General features: G+C 41.1%; 1 protein-coding gene across 1 annotated transcript; it reads left to right on the top strand.

Moving 5' to 3' along the window:
• The first annotated feature begins 778 nt into the window (after positions 1–778).
• Positions 779–14,708, top strand: c2h6orf47 (chromosome 2 C6orf47 homolog). The gene is made up of 2 exons (XM_008105688.3): positions 779–1,183; positions 10,143–14,708. The coding sequence occupies exon 2, from the start codon at positions 10,738–10,740 to the stop codon at positions 11,389–11,391; it is 654 nt and encodes a 217-aa protein (XP_008103895.2). The 5' UTR covers positions 779–1,183; positions 10,143–10,737; the 3' UTR covers positions 11,392–14,708.
• The last annotated feature ends 1,385 nt before the right edge of the window (positions 14,709–16,093 follow it).

The following is a 16,093-nucleotide window of genomic DNA, read 5'->3' on the forward strand; positions in this document are numbered from 1 at the left end:
GGAGCTGCAGTTTCCCAAGGTTTTGAGCTGCTGTGGCTCAGTGCTATGAAATCCTGGGAGCTGTAGTTTCCCAAGGTTTTGAGTTGTTGTGGTGAGAGCTATGGAATCCCGGGAGTTGTAGTTTCCCGAGGTTTTTCGCCTTCTCTGCCAAAATGTGGGTAAACAAGTTTGAGCTGATGTGGCTAAATGCTATGGAATCCTGGGAGCTGCAGTTTCCCAAGGGTTTGAGCTGCTGTGACTGAAAGCTATGGAATCCTGGGAATTGTAGTTTCCCAAGGTCTTTCGCCTTCTCTGCTAAAATGCGTGTGCACGAGTTTGAGCTGCTGTGGCTCAGGGCTATGGAGTTTGAACGGCCGTGGCTCAATGCTATGGAATCCTGGGAGCTGTAGTTTCCCAAGGTTTTGAGCTGCTGTGACTGAAAGCGATGGAAGCCTGGGAATTGTAGTTTCCCTGGGACTTTCAGCTTCTCTGACAAAATGTGGGTGCACACGTTTGAACGACCATGGTCCAATGCTCCCGGGGATTTTGTAGAGGCCTCAACCCTCTTTGGGCTGAGAAGGCTGTAGCCCTTGTGAAACTATAACTCCCATGGTCCAATGCTTTTGGGGACTTTGTAGAGGCCTCAACCCTCTTTGAGTAGAGAAACTATAACTCCCATAGCCCTGCACCATGACAAATAAAAGTGGGAAAAATCCACCCTGGGATTCTGCAGCTCAGGCTCACTATGGGTGACCTGGGAGTTGTAGTCCAAAAAGAGGAGAGGAGGAGGAGGAGGAGGAGGAGGAGGAGGAGGAAGAAACCCCCATTCAAATCTTTCCTTGCTTCCTTCCTTCCTTTTCTTTCCTCCCATCAGACACCGGATCCACTCACTCCTCGGCCTGCCTTCCTTCCTCCTCCTCCTCGGCTTCCTTTCCCCAGAGGCTCCTCCCTTCCAGCAAAAAAATAAGGGAGAGAAGACCCACGGAAGAGTTTCTCCTCCTCCTCCTCCTCGGAGGGTCCAAAGATCCACGGTCCTGCGTGGCGTGGACTTTCCTCCCTCCCCAAATCCACAAGGAAGGGGGAAAAGGACAAGATATTTTATTTTTTGCGGGAAAACCAAGCCCAGCTCTTTCCCAATCCGGATCCACCCAAGGAGCCCCCACGCGTGGAAAGGTGTCACGCCGATTTTCCCTCCTTCTCAAAGGTAAGGTACAGAAGAAGTGGGCTTTGCTGCCTTGCGGCCTCTTTGGGGGAAAAATCTTTCAGGGATCTGTCTTTTTGGGTGGGGAGGGAGAAACACGCGTGGGGAGGGAGAGAGGGAGGAAGCCCTGGCCTTATTAGGAACTGGGGCTATTTTAAGAGAATCAGGGTATCTTATCTATCCATCCCTTGGATTTGAATTATCTGGATAGATTGGGCTTGGTTTATATTATTTGGAAAAAGGGTATTAGAAAGGGCTGGGATTATACAACCTGCCCTGGAAAAAAACAACATGTATGCCTTCTTAATAGTTGATCATGCTGGATTATTATTATTTCCATTTTTTTAACAAAATGTATTACAGTAGAGTCTCACTTATCCAACATAAATAGGCCGGCAGAATGTTGGATAAGCAAATATGTCGGATAATAAGGAGGGATTAAGGAAAAGCCTATTAAACATCAAATTAGTTTATGAGTTTACAAATTAAGCACCAAAACATCATGTTAGACAACAAATTTGGCAGAAAAAGTAGTTTAATACGCAGCAATGCTATGTAGTAATTACTCTATTTATGAATTTAGCACCAAAATATCACAATGTATTAAAAACATTGACTCCAAAAATGCATTGGATAACCCAGAACGTTGAATAAGCGAGTGTTGGATAAGTGAGACTCTACTGTATTATTATTTGCAGTTCCCCTCCAAATGTATGTACCTGCACAGTTTATCATTCAGGAACATTATTATTATTTGCAGTCCCCACCCAGATGTATATACCCCTAATAGCTGGTTATTTGTATTATTATTATTATTATTATTATTATTATTATTATTATTATTGACACAACGACATAGTCTGACACAGCAAACACAATAGATATGCTGGATTTCGTATCACAAAATCACAAGTCGAACACTTCCCAAGCATTTAGGACTGTGTGATGTATTTTCGGATGATGCGCACAGATTCCAGTAGGGATGATGATGATGATGATGATGATGATGATGATGATGATGATGATTAGGCCCCCTCCAGATATACATATCCTTAATTGCTGGTTATTTGTTGTCATTATTGTTATCATTATTATTAGTCCCCCTCCAATTGTATATACCTTTAACAGCTGATTATTCATTCTTATTATTAGTCCCTTCCAGATGTATATACCCTTAATAGCTGATTATTTGTTGTTGTTATTATTGGTACCCCTCAAGATGAATATACCCTTAACAGCAGATGGTTTGTTGTTCATATTATTATATTAGACCCCCTCCAGATGTATAATAAACATTATACACACACACACACACATCCCCCCTGATAGTTGATAATGATGAGATGAATAGTCTCCCCCTGATTTATATATTTTTAACAGTTGATTATTCCTTATTATTGTTGTTGTTGTTGTTATCAGCCCTTCAAAATGCATAGTCTCTTAGCAGTTGATCATCCTGGATTGTTATTCTTTGCTTTTAAAAAAGTATATTTAACATTTAATAATTTATCATTCTGGATTATTATTATTATATGCATTTTTCCCTCTCTCCAGAAAATGTATACACCCTTAACAGTTTATCAATCTTGATGATGATTATTATTTTCTGCAATTCCCTGCCAAATGTATTCAGCCTTTTAGCAGTTGATCATTCTGGATTAATATTTTTTTTGCATTTTTTTAAATGCATACACCATCAACTATTTATCATTGTAAATTATTGCTTTTTTTTTGTAATTCTCTTTCCCCAAATGTATATACTCCCATAAAGGTTGATCATTCTAGATTTTATGTTTTGCAATTTTTTAGAAAATGTATAGCACATTACATCATGCAAAATTGTTTTTGGAATTTTTTTTGCAACCCCAGTGCCTATACTCATAATAGTTTATCATTCTGGATCATTATTATATTTGTAACCCTTCCCCGGGAGTTTATTTATACAATTTATACTTTTAGATTTATTTATTTATTATAATTATACCCTAAAAATGGATGCTTGTGATAATTGAACATTGTATGTGTTTCTCTGTGTGTGAATATGTGTGTGTGTGTGTAGTTTCTCTCCCTACTAACATTTATACCCATAACCGTTAATAATTCAAGATATTTTGTGCGTACATTTTTTCTCCACTTACTCACTTAACAGCATATCATTAAAGATAAGGTTGGGGTTTTTTTGCCAATCTCCCCCTTTAATATATATATGTATACACACTTAACAAGCACTAAAGATCCCAATAGTAGAAAAATTGTCATTTAAAATGTAATCAGTAACTCTGATTCGATTATATTATAAAACAATATCCTTCAACATAAATGTATTTTCTTAGCTTTCCAATAACTGCCTTATGTAGCTCCTATTGTATACATACACACACACATGCACACACGCACACACATACACATATATGACCTATTCAATTAAAATAATTGTATTGCTTAAAAGTTGTCCCGCTAAAAATAATATACAGTAGACTCTGAGTTTAGTGAGGATTGTTAGATTCTGGATAAATGTAGTTTCTGGTTGGGTAGCTGTGAGTTTTCCTGGCTGTCTGGCCATGTTCCAGAAGCATTCTCTTCTGACGTTTCACCCATATCTACGGCAGGCATCCTCACAGCTTGTGAGGTCTGTTGGAAACTAACTAGGCAGGTGGGGTTTATATATCTGTGGAATATCCATGATGAAGAAACTTTCTGGTTGCTTGTGAGCTACGATTAAAAATAAGCCTAATATATACTATATCCCATACCATGAACTCTGTACTGACTTCATCATAATATTGAAATACCACAATTAAAAGCAAATTAGGACAAATAAAGACCTAGCCTAGTTTACTGCAACACAGTTTTATTGCTTTTCTGAATTATTTTTAAAAACAGCTTTTTAAAATGTAAAGTATTATTCAACCAGGGCCACCTAACACCTCCCAACAGCAGAGCAACATTATAAAAATGGGTGATTTCCAGACAAGAAACAATCACGGCCAGCTAACACCTACCAACAAAGGATCCCCCAGGCAGGAAGCAGCCAGGCTTTGAAGCTGCAAGGCCATTAAATGCTAATCAAGGCGGACAGTTGCAACATTCACACTTGCCTCAAACAGATAAGAGTTCTTTCTCCCACTCTGGACATTATTCCACAGATATATAAACCCCACTTTCCTAGTTTCCAACAGACCTCACAACCTCTGAGGATGCCTGCCATAGATGTGGGCGAAACGTCAGGAGAGAATGCTTCTGGAACATGGCCATACAGCCCGGCAAACTCACAGCAACCCAGTGATTCCAGCCATGAAAACCTTCAACGACATATTAAAGTATTATTTCTTTGATTTTTCTTTTTGTTGATTTCTTGAGAGTTCTGGTTAACTGAGAGTCTCTAGCAGATAATAATAAGTTATGGTGGTTATTTGAAAGCTACGTAAATTCATTTATTACAAAGGATGAATATTATACTGTAATACACAATATCCCGTGCACTATAAATTTTGCACCTTGAGTGGTTTAGAAGACCTATAAGCCGCCTTGAGTGCCTGTATTGGATAAAATACAAGTAAAGCAAATCAATAAAATACTACTATAAAGGGAATTCCAGTTCTCTCCGCAGGGAGACTCTGAAACAGATATACGAGCAGCCTATAAATAGTACACATATGATCTGACCCCTCCATTTATGCCTCGTGCAGCTAAATGTATGTGTTCGGATGACTTAAAATACTGCATGTTAATGCAGTAGAGACTCTGAGTTAACTGGCAATCATGAGATCGGTAGATGCAGGATAAATGTAGCTTCTGGTTACTTATGAATTACTATTCAAGATAGGTCTAACTAATACTATCGAACTCTATCCTGACTTGATAGTAAGATTGGAATATAGTCATTAAAAGAAAGCAAATGAAGACGAGGTTAACAAAGTGTAGCACAGTTTTATGAACGCAGCTTTTTCAATGCAGTATGCAATTGCAGTTACATTGCTGTTCAAAATTGATTTTATTTTAATTTTATATTATTATTATTATTATTATTTTATGACACAGCAAACAAGATAGATATGCTGGATTTCGTTTCACAAAATCACAAGTCGAACACTTCCCAAGTGTCTAGGACTGTGTGATGTATTTTCGGATGATGCGCGCAAATCCCAGCAGGGTGGCCTTTTGCAGTTGGCAGATCGTGATTTTGTCAATGTCTATTGTTTCCAAATGCCGGCTGAGATCTTTTGGCACGGCACCCAATGTTCCCATCACCACCGGGACCACCTGTACTGGTTTCTGCCAGTCTTTGAAGTTCAATCTTGAGATCATGATAGCGGCTGAGTTTTTCCTGTTGTTTTTCGTCAATGCGACTGTCACCTGGGATGGCAACATCAATTATCCAAACCCTTTTCTTTTCTACAACTGTGATGTCTGGTGTGTTGTGTTCCAGAACTTTGTCAGTCTGGATTCGGAAGTCCCACAGTATCTTTGCATGTTCATTTTCCATTACTTTTGCAGGTTTGTGATCCCACCAGTACTTTACTGCTGGGAGGTAGTACTTGAGGCATAAGTTCCAATGGATCATTTGGGCCACGGTTGTGACTCTGTTTGTAGTCTGTCTGTGCGATTTTCTTACAGGAGCTGAGGATATGATCAATGGTTTTGTCAGCTTTCTTGCACAGTCTGCATTTTGGGTCATCATCTGATTTTTCAATCTTGGCCTTGATTGCATTTGTTCTGATGGCTTGCCCATGGGCTGCAAGGATCAGGCCTTCTGTCTCCTTCTTCAGGGTCCCATTCGTGAGCCATAGCCAGGTCTTCTCCTTGTCAGCTTTTCCTTCAATTTTGTCAAGGAACTTTCCATGCAATGTTTTGTTGTGCCAGCTGTCAGCTCTAGTTTGTCGTGCGGTTTTCTTGTACTTGTTTTTTGTCTGCTGTGCTTTGAGGAGTTTCTGATTTTTGACTTCAATCAAAGCAGGTTCTTCACTTTGCTTGACATATTCTGCCAGGGCATGTTCTTCTTCTTTGACTGCTTGTTTTACTTGTAAGAGTCCTCTGCCCCCGATCTTCTAGGCAGATAGAGCCGGTCAACATCACTGTGAGGGTGCAGTGAATGATAAATGGTCAGGAGTTTTCTTGTTTTTCTGTCCAAATTGTCCAGTTCCGCCTGTGTCCAGTTTATAATGCCAGCAGTACATCTTATGACAGGTATGGCCCAGGTGTTTATGGCCTTGATGGTGTTTCCTCCATTGAGCTTGCTTTTGAGAATTTATTATTATTATTATTATTATTATTATTATTATTATTATTATTATTATTATTATTGTTGACATGAAGACAGAGTATGACACAGCAAATGACATATATATGCTGGATTTCATAATAATAATAATTTTGTAATAATAATAAAATGGGGTTCCTGGTGGCACTGTGTGTTTAAGTGCTGAGCTGGTGAACTTGAGGACCAAAAGGTTGCAGGTTCGAATCTGGGGAGCAGAGCGAGCGCCTGCTGTTAGCCCCAGCTTCTGCCAACCTAGCAGTTCGAAAACATGTAAATGTGAGTACATTAATAGGTACCGCTCCGGCGGGAAGGCAACAGTGCTTCATGCAGTTATGCCGGCCACATGACCTTGGAGGCATCTACGGACAACGCCGGCTCTTCAACTTAGAAATGGAGATGAGCACCAACCCCCAGAGTCGGACACGACCGGACTTAATGTCAGGGGAAAACCTTTACCTTAATAAGGCACTTGGGAAATGTCCGACGTGGGATCCAAAATAACAGCCAGCATAGTGATCTTGTCTGCTGTGTACTAATCTTGTTGTGTATCAAATAATAACAATAGTCGGCTGTTAGGAATTGTGGGAATTGAAGTCCAAAACACCTGGAGGAACCAAGTTTGCCTATGGCTGGTGTAGATACATCCTTAGTCCCTATTGTTCACAAACAAAATATGGCTTGGATGGGTGTAAAATTTCATGCAAGGTTCACAATATACAGTGGCTTGTAAACATATAGTATCTTACTATAATTATCCCAGAGCAGCCATTACCTCTACTTTACATGTCTTCTAGACGGGACTCTGGATGATTTATGATCTCCGAAGTTGCCTGTGATAGTTTTAAAAGAAAAAATAGAGATGTTTTCAAAGGCACTCGTACATGTCTATACTTGCAGCTGTGTGCGAAATTTGGATTATTCAGGGTGTGAATCCTGGAATTTCCGGCAGGGATCATTGGAGTTTGTGTGCAAGCAGATGGTTATGAAAGCGTTCGGTTTCAAATATTCTGCACTAATAGTAGGGTGGGTTTTTTGTTATTTATGTCTACAGGCAGTCCCCAAATGAGCTGTATTATTTGAGTTCTACATCGTCACATAATCTGCATTCTGAAACAGCATTATATGGCAGTGTAGATCCAGCGAAAGAAAAAGAGCAAGGCAAGCTTATTCGAAGATGAGCAAGTTTTAGGCCCCGTCTACACTGCATTATATGCTTAATATAGACTCACATAATGCAATTTAACTGCACTGAACTGCATTATAGGAGTCTACACTACTCTCAACCCCAGAAACCCCATGAAAACTTTTCTAGAAGTCGGAAACATCTTGAATGTACAACAATATGCAACACCTGGTGAGCTTTTTCTTTGTCCTGTTAAATAAATAGTTCAGTTATATCATGATATCAGGTTCTTAATAACTTAATATTATTTTTAAAAATCAACATTCAGTTACTCCTGGCAACCTGTAAATAGCACAACCTGGGAAACGTTTTGCTGTTTGTTAATCTCTGCTTGCTTAGGAAAGTTCATTGAATAGTTTGGGACAAGCCCTTACCTGTCAGCTTAACCTGCAGCACAGGGTTGTTGCAAGGTTACACTGGAATAAAACCTTGATTTTGTCCCACTGCACTCCGTAAAGGAGCAATGAACTTACTGTTAGTACAGGTTGAGCATCCCTTGGCCGAAATGTTATGAATCAGAAGTGTTCCATGTTTTGAATTTGTATGGATTTTGGAGTTCTAGCATAGATAATGGGATATCTTGGAGATGGGACACAAGTCTAAACCTCAACTTCAATTATTATTATTATTATTATTATTATTATTATTATTATTATATTTATAGTCTCCTTTTTTTCTTCACGGACTGCGGTGGCGCAGTGGGTTAAATCTCTAAGTTGCAGAACTTTCTGGCCAGAAGGTTGGCAGTTTGAAGCTCCCATTGTTAGCCCCAGCTTCTGCCGACCTAGCAATTCCAAACCATGCAAATGTGAATAGATCAATAGGTACCGCTCCAGTGAGAAGGTAATGGCTCTCCATGCAGAAATGCTGGCCACATGATTTAGGAGACGTCTACAGACAATGCTGGTTCTTTGGCTTAGAAATGAAGATGAGCATCACTACCCAGAGTTGGACTCAACTAGACTTAATGTCAAGGGGTAATCTTTACCTTTTACCCTTTTTCTCCACAAAAGAGATTCAAAGTGGCTTATGCTTCATATAAACTATGTATGTATGACCTGAAGGTAATTTTATGCATAGTATTTATATAATTTTTGCGCATGAAGCAACGTCTGTGTACATCGAACTGAGAGAAAGCCAAAGTGTTACTGTCTTGGCCACCCCTGTGGACAATTTTGGATTTTGGAAGATTTCGCCCTTCTGGATAAGGGATGCCAAAATAGTGTAGTTGTTTTTGTCATGAACTCTTTAGAGACCACACTTTGCTCGGCTGTAGAAACCCATCAGGTTGCCTTGGACGCTTCCCATTATTTCAGCCTCAGAGGAAGGCAATAACAAACTGGTTCTGAACCAATTTTGCCAAGAAAAGTTGGTGATGCTTTTCCTTTGGGTTGCCATAAGCCAGAAATGACTTGAAGGCGCACAGCAGGATGGAGAAGGCTATCACACTGGTGACGTTAATTGAATACTTTCTTTGTTGTTGTTGTTGTAATTAAATTTAATGAGAGACCTCCGAGTCAATGTGAAATAAGCAATAAATCATATATTTAAATATATATAAATGAAAGGTTTCTATGAAATCTGTTGTTCCTCCATATATTTCATTATTTCTGCTGTGTCCGTATCTCTTATAAGGAGTTGGTTTAACTTCTGCTTTTTCTAGTAAAACTGAATTACTGTGTCGCAAAATGTCTAAAACTTGTGTCACCAACATGAAATGTTTGGAAAGCTCTGGATTAGGATATGGATGAAAAAAGACATGTAGAATATTTATTTTGGGGGGTGGCGGTGGATTTTTTTTCATGTCAGGAGCGACTTGAGAAACAACAAGTCGCTTCTGGTACGAGAGAATTGGCTGTCTGGCGCAGTGTGTTAAACCCTTGTGCTGTCAGGACTGATGATTTGAAGGTTGGGTTACTGACCTGAAGGTTGGTGGTTCAAATTCAACCCAGAGAGAACGTGGATGAGCTCCCTTTATCAGCTCCAGCTCCATATGGGACATGAGAGAAGCCTCCCACAAGGATGGTAAAAACATCAAAACATCCGGGCATTTCCTGCAGAGAATGTTGATGCATGTTTTTTGTGCATTGAGATGAAATTTATTCCAAAATGGTACCAAAAAACTCAGGGAAATGGGTCTGAAAAAAAGTGCTATTTGTAATTTACAATTCGTACTTTCTACATTAAGAGCCACATTATGCAATTTATTGACTTCCTATGGACCTGAAAGCCTACCCCATGCCTTAAGACTTGACCCTTGATCCCTTCATTATTACTGAACCTTGATCTCCCGAAGGAAGGTTCTGACTGTAATTATGTCTATTTTAACTGAATTGTTTTACGTTGCTACGATGTTGTTTAGTATGCCTGTTGTGTTAAGTTGTTGTATGTTGTTTTGACAATTGACTGTTTTGCACACATGCTTGGAAACTGCCTTGAGTCCTCTTGAGGTATATAAATAAAGTTTTATTGTTATTCTTTAATGCTTTGCTAACTTAACATTTCTTGCTTGGTTCCAGGTTTCGGAGTGAAGGATCTTTTCTTTGTCCAAAGGCAGCAGGACCCAAAATTTTTTGTTTGATGAGAATCTGAAGTCTCATATGGTGGATGTACAAATATACCTTTCTGGAAATAAGGAAGGACGTCTCTATGTCCTTTTTGAGAAATGGGCCTGTGCATTGTAAGTTGACCTGTAAGTTTGCCAAGAGGATTGGAAAATCCAGTGCAACGTGGCAGCAGCTAAACTTACTTACATCTGTGGAAGTCAACTACAACCCACCCCATGCATTTCCTGGAACAGAGGAAATTATATTCCCAACAGCCAGAGCCTAGACCAGCTTTCAGCTTGGTTGAACCACAGCTGTGGTTTGGCTTGGAGGTTTTGGCGGCACCCTCAAGATCTGAAGTGCCGCAAATCAGATTGATGCCGGCTGGGAGGAAACATACTATAGTTATCTCTTTCCTTTCAAATGGCAGCTGATCTCGAAGAACCGCAGATCAACTAAAGATCTATCCTTAAGCACCCACTTCTGTTTTATTTTTAAAGAAAAATATATATTTATTTATTTGTCCGTCTTGAGCCAGGGAGAGAGTGCGGTTTCTCCCCCTCTCGCCATGTTCTTCAGCCGTGCCAAATCGTGGCTCCCCGGTCTGCCTTGGCGAAGGCCGAAGGCGGAGGATGTTTGGGGCAAGCCTCAGGAGGACTGGAAGGAAGGGTTCGAGAAGACGCCACCCCGCGCGCCCCCTCCCTCCAAAGCGAGATGGTGGAGCGGGCCCCGGGTCTTGGAAGCTATCGGCTGGGGCCAAAACGCTGCTGGCGGAGCTCACTCCTTGCTGGCCAGCATACCTCAGCACCTGACCCCACCAAAGTCCTCCATGGAGTCGCCGGAGCATTTCCAGATCTGCTTCAACTTTGCCCGCCACCTCTTTGACCTGTGCGTGGTGACTTTGCTGTGCGCTTCCTCGCCAGCTTTCCGACTGGTTTTGGACATTGTTGGATTCGGGGGTCCCATTAAGGTTTGGCTCCACGGCTTTGCCTGCTTCTTGGTCACCGCCTATGGCATGTACTTGGCCCTCTGGCTGGTGCAGGAGTACCTTGTGCAGTTTGCGTGCCTCTATGGCTTCCTACAGACCCTGGTTTTATGCGTCAGCATCCGGGCAGGACCGCTGGAGCCCCAAGAAGATGAACAGGGTGCTGACCTTGATGCGACGAAGGGAGAGACAAGCAAGGAAGAGGAACTGTCAGCCACTGACACAAGTAAACAATAACTGGCACAACGAGGAAATGGGTGTCCTTAAGCCACCTCTTGGTATTTCTAGCCACCTCCTCTTATTTATTGGGGAAGACATGTGGGATGGAAACCAAAGAGAATAATGGGATCATCTTCCAGAAGAGTCAGGAAGATGGAGCTGATGTCTTTTATTTAGAATGTCTGGACAGATGAAACAGAACAGGGTGTCGTTCTGGTATGTTTGCATATTTGGAAAAAAATCACAGTGATCCGGGGAATATGATCTTGTGTTACCAAATCCTTTTGCTGCAATGGATCCCCAGTATCAACTTATGAGCTGTCACGAGGCAAAGAGCCATTTGGTTGGAAAGGGGGATCCATTTGCGCTGACAACCTTCATCAGGTATCAAGGAAGGAATAGATACGGGATTCACTACACTTCACATATATTCTAGCGTGAAATTGATTTTCCCATCACAAGCTGCTTCCAGAGGAGCTGGGTGGTTATGAGATATGGGAAGCGAAGCAGAGGTGGTAAGGATTGTTGTGTGTTTTCCAGGCTGTATGGCCATGTTCCCGAAGTATTCTCTCCTGACATTTCACCCACATCTATGGCAGGCATCCTCAGAGGTTGTTAGGATGCCTGCCATAGATGTGGGCGAAACGTCAGAGAATATTTCTGGAACATGGCCATACAGCCCGAAAAACACACAACAACCCTGTGATCCCGGCCATGAAAGCTTTCAACAAGAGATGGTAAGATTCCTTCTTGGATTCTTTGACAGAAAACCATGCAGGACTTTTTTAAGTTTGCATGACACTTCCTAAAAGTTCTGGTATTTGTAGCCCCAAAAGATTACTTTGGCAAGCTCTGTATTTGCCACTAGTTTATGTTTTTAGTCCAGACATGTGTATATGAAGCACACACAGCTCACAATTTCACAGGAGTGCATTTTCATCGAGTCTTGGGGTTTCCACAGACCTATTATTTCCACTGGTCTTGAGCTTTTTGCTTAGCTTTCAAGGTAGAGATTATGTCTTCAGTTTGTAGAGAGCACACATTACAGTGGGCCTGATGCACCTGCTTTGGTTCAGTTTTGGGACCTGCCACAGATATGGAAAGACATGGTTAATCATGTTCCATATTATTCTTAAATAGGGGGTGACATAGATGTTCACACTTTAATGTGTCTGCATTTATATTACCACCATTTAGTGATACGGGTTATGATGATCTGTGATCAGTGAAAAACGCAGATCCAGAACATGCATATCCAGAGGACCCATAGAACTTCCTATATTTGCAGTTGACCATAATGTTGAGGAACCTTTTGCTCTCCAGTGCTGTTGGGCTACGACCTCCATCCATAATCCACTGGTTTCACTAGCTTGGTCTTGTGGGAGTTGAAATCCCAGTAACCAAGGGCCAAAGGACCCCTAAGCTTAGTTAAGTGTATGCAAGCAGGTTTTTTATGGATGGGGATTTTTGGATTGGAGGGGAGAGAGGAGGCTTATAAAATGAGTATGGAAAGGACTGGTTAGTTGCATTTTATGGGGCCAAGATGCAACATATCAAGCTAGAAGTTGAAATGTCGAGGTGTGTTGAGAAAGTCTTAGATAATTGGGACCAAAGAGTGGATTCATTATTATCTGAGCCAGAGTCGGAGGCTGGAAAAAGGACTTTTAAAGACTCTAGTTCCTCACCATATTCACTGGAGAAATCCGTGAGTGATAGTCCAAAATATGTAGACCTTTTCAAGTTCTTACTACTGTAGGTGATCTCAGCTGAGGGAGTGGTGTGCATTTGAGATTTCTTATTGAGTCAATTGGAGCAAGGATTGTTTTTCACAGAACACATCTACTACACGTTTGAGAGAAAGAGAGAAAGAATCTACTGAAATTGGAAGACCGAGATAAACCAGACAAAAATTGACATCTGGGGAGAGGGTAGCTTTGCCTTTAAGACAAAACAGGATAGAAAATTTCCAGGGGAACATAATTTGGAGCAGAGGAGGCATGTGAATTCAAAAATATATGTGTGTGAGTGAGAGAAAGAACAGTGAAATAGCAGCATACCCTTGTTGAGGTTAGCCTTGATTTTCGGAACTGCTTCTAACGAAGTTGTTGAGATGGGGCAGGATGCATTCTTGGAAACATGGTCTTCTCTGTCTTCTCTCCTCCCAACCAGCCTCAGGGATAAGCTTTTCTGAGCCTAGAGCCCCTTTGCTTCTCCTCACCAGCATCTAAAAACCTCTCCAGAATTAAGAGGGAACTGGCTCTTCAGCTTTTTTCTTGCTTTCTATGTTTCCTCAGCACTATTACAGTTATTTCACTGGAACTGAGCCTATGGTTCTGGGGCAGAAGGGAGTTGTTTGAGGGAGTTGTTTGTGTGCAGAGAGGCATCCAGACTCTTCCTCCTTCAGCTTGATTTTGCATGAGCCATTCAGAGAGTCGAATGACAAGCCTACCACTTCTCGTTCCTGCCTAAAGTGTAAATCTCACCCTGCTATGGGGCAAAGTGATGACTCAGCTTTCCTTGGAATGAAAGAGTTTACATCTGGAGAAATTTGGCTAAACTCTATCCACTTCATGATTGGAGGGATCTTGAACCACTCTGATTTAAGATCTCCGAAGTTCAGGTGTTCCTCTTGGTACCCACAGGGTAAATTGACCTATGTATAACCTTTGTGGTCCTGTCTATGTATGTTGTCGGGAGCTCGCCCATTTCGGAGAAGTAACTTTTTGGGAATACAGCTCCCTGAATCCTCCCACTTAGCCAGATGCCATGATTTGGGGAACCATACTCCAAAAGCGTACCATCTCCAAGCTCCAGCTGGGGTTGGAGCTTGGAGCACTGTTGATAGTCTTAGGAAGACTGAAAATATAACTTCTGTTTTCTTTCATTAAGAAGTGCCATTCTGAACAGACTTATGAATATCCCCGTGAGCACCACTGTGATCATTTAGATCAGAAATGGTTGACTTGAGGCCCTCCCAGTGTTGTTGGAGTGTAATTTTCATCAGCTCTGATCATTGTAGCCTCTGGTGAGGGATGATAGGAGTTGCAATCCAAACAACACCTGGATGTTGTAAGTTGCCCACTCCTTCCTTAGATTCTAGATCAGTGGTTCTCAATCTGGGGTCCCCACATGTTTTAGGCCTACAAATCCCAGAAATCCCAGTCAGTTTGCCAGCTGTTAGGATTTCTGGGAGTTGAAGGCCAAAAACATCTGGAGACTCCAGGTTGAGAACCACTGTTCTAGAACAAAAGTCACTCTCTAGACTGAATAACCAATTCTATGATGCTGCTATACTATGCTAATAGCAAGTTATATGTTTAGGTTTCTGTTTTTTTCAAGAGTCTCTGGATACTGTGAGGTCTTACTAATGAATTATCTTGGATCCACATAAAACCATTCCTGCTCCTCCAAGCAGTGCCCTCCTCTTCTGTCTGTAAACATAAATATAGTTCATCCCTCTCCTCATTTTCATTTTGGACAGTGTTGTACTACTTAATTCAGCAGCTCTGAATTCTAGCATCTATGCCTCTTGTTTTTCATTTATTCCTGTGCTGTTATCCATTGATGTCTAGATGTCACTTCAGCCTTCCTGAGGTCCAGTATATATTCATTTTAATTGTGGCAATGTTTAACCTGCACATGATGAGAAGGGGAGCACAATTAATCTATTAGCAGCAACACCAGACAACATATTTCAGCAGGTTCAGGACTAATTTTTCAGTACATCCACATTGGTAATGATGTCCTTCTTGTTTTTGATTAGAAATGTTGTGCATTATCTCGAGCGAAGGTTGTGACTTTTCCAAAGTTGTCAAATTGCAATGCCCAGTAGTTCTAGGCAGCATTAAAAATGAAGATGACAGTCCAACAATAGCAGGAGTATCAGGTTGACCGTCCCTGATCTAGTGAGAAATAATCCTAGGAATTCAGAACCTTGCCAAAAATAATACTTCAGTGCTCTTTTCAAGATGGTTGCCACCTCTGAATATTTCTTAAAACTGTAAGATATGCCATTTTCAGGATACTCTGTTATCCGGGGAGATCTGGAACATTGTTTCATCTGTTCCTGGCAAAAATCAAAACTTTACCTTCCAATTACGATATGGTTCCCAATCTTTTGGTCTTCCTGGTGTTTTGGGCTTCAGCTCCCAGAATTCTTGAGAGTTGGCCAAGTTGGCTGAAGCTTCTGGGAGTTGTGTTCCCGAATTGGTGGCAGACCAATGGTTGGGAAACAACTGATGTAAATCCATTCTCTATTTATTCTTTCAGAAGACTAGCCAGACACTGTAATGGTCACCAAACTAAGCATTATTGGTAAACCTAGACAATTTAATTATGGTCTGTTCTTGGGTCATGAAAGTAGTTCCCATTAATCTCAATGAAATGTATCTCCCATTAAGGGACAGGAAGGGAGAGGAAACATTTGGGTTGGGACAGATCAGCCTTTGGTCTTTGGGACTTACAAATAAATATGAAGTAGTCATCTTTTGAATTCTGCTGTCACTTGCTGTTTCTCACTTTGCTGAACATTATGTCTAAACATTAGGTCTGATTTTCCTCCCACATGGTTTAGCCTGCTGCTTTGTGTCTCTATGGAAAGCAATCGGGAATGGTGATAGATAGAATGGTGCCATGGGACATCCGGCATGCTTTCTGCATCCTCACCATCTCCTAATGTTGGGTAACCTAGAATTTTTGGACAGCATTTGCTCAGAATCTT

This window comes from Anolis carolinensis, chromosome 2, assembly GCF_035594765.1.
Source record: "Anolis carolinensis isolate JA03-04 chromosome 2, rAnoCar3.1.pri, whole genome shotgun sequence".
Taxonomy (NCBI): domain Eukaryota; kingdom Metazoa; phylum Chordata; class Lepidosauria; order Squamata; family Dactyloidae; genus Anolis; species Anolis carolinensis.

Excerpts from the sequence above, each read along its gene's own strand:
- c2h6orf47 (XM_008105688.3), top strand. The coding sequence starts at position 10,738 with ATGTTCTTCAGCCGTGCCAAATCGTGGCTCCCCGGTCTGCCTTGGCGA.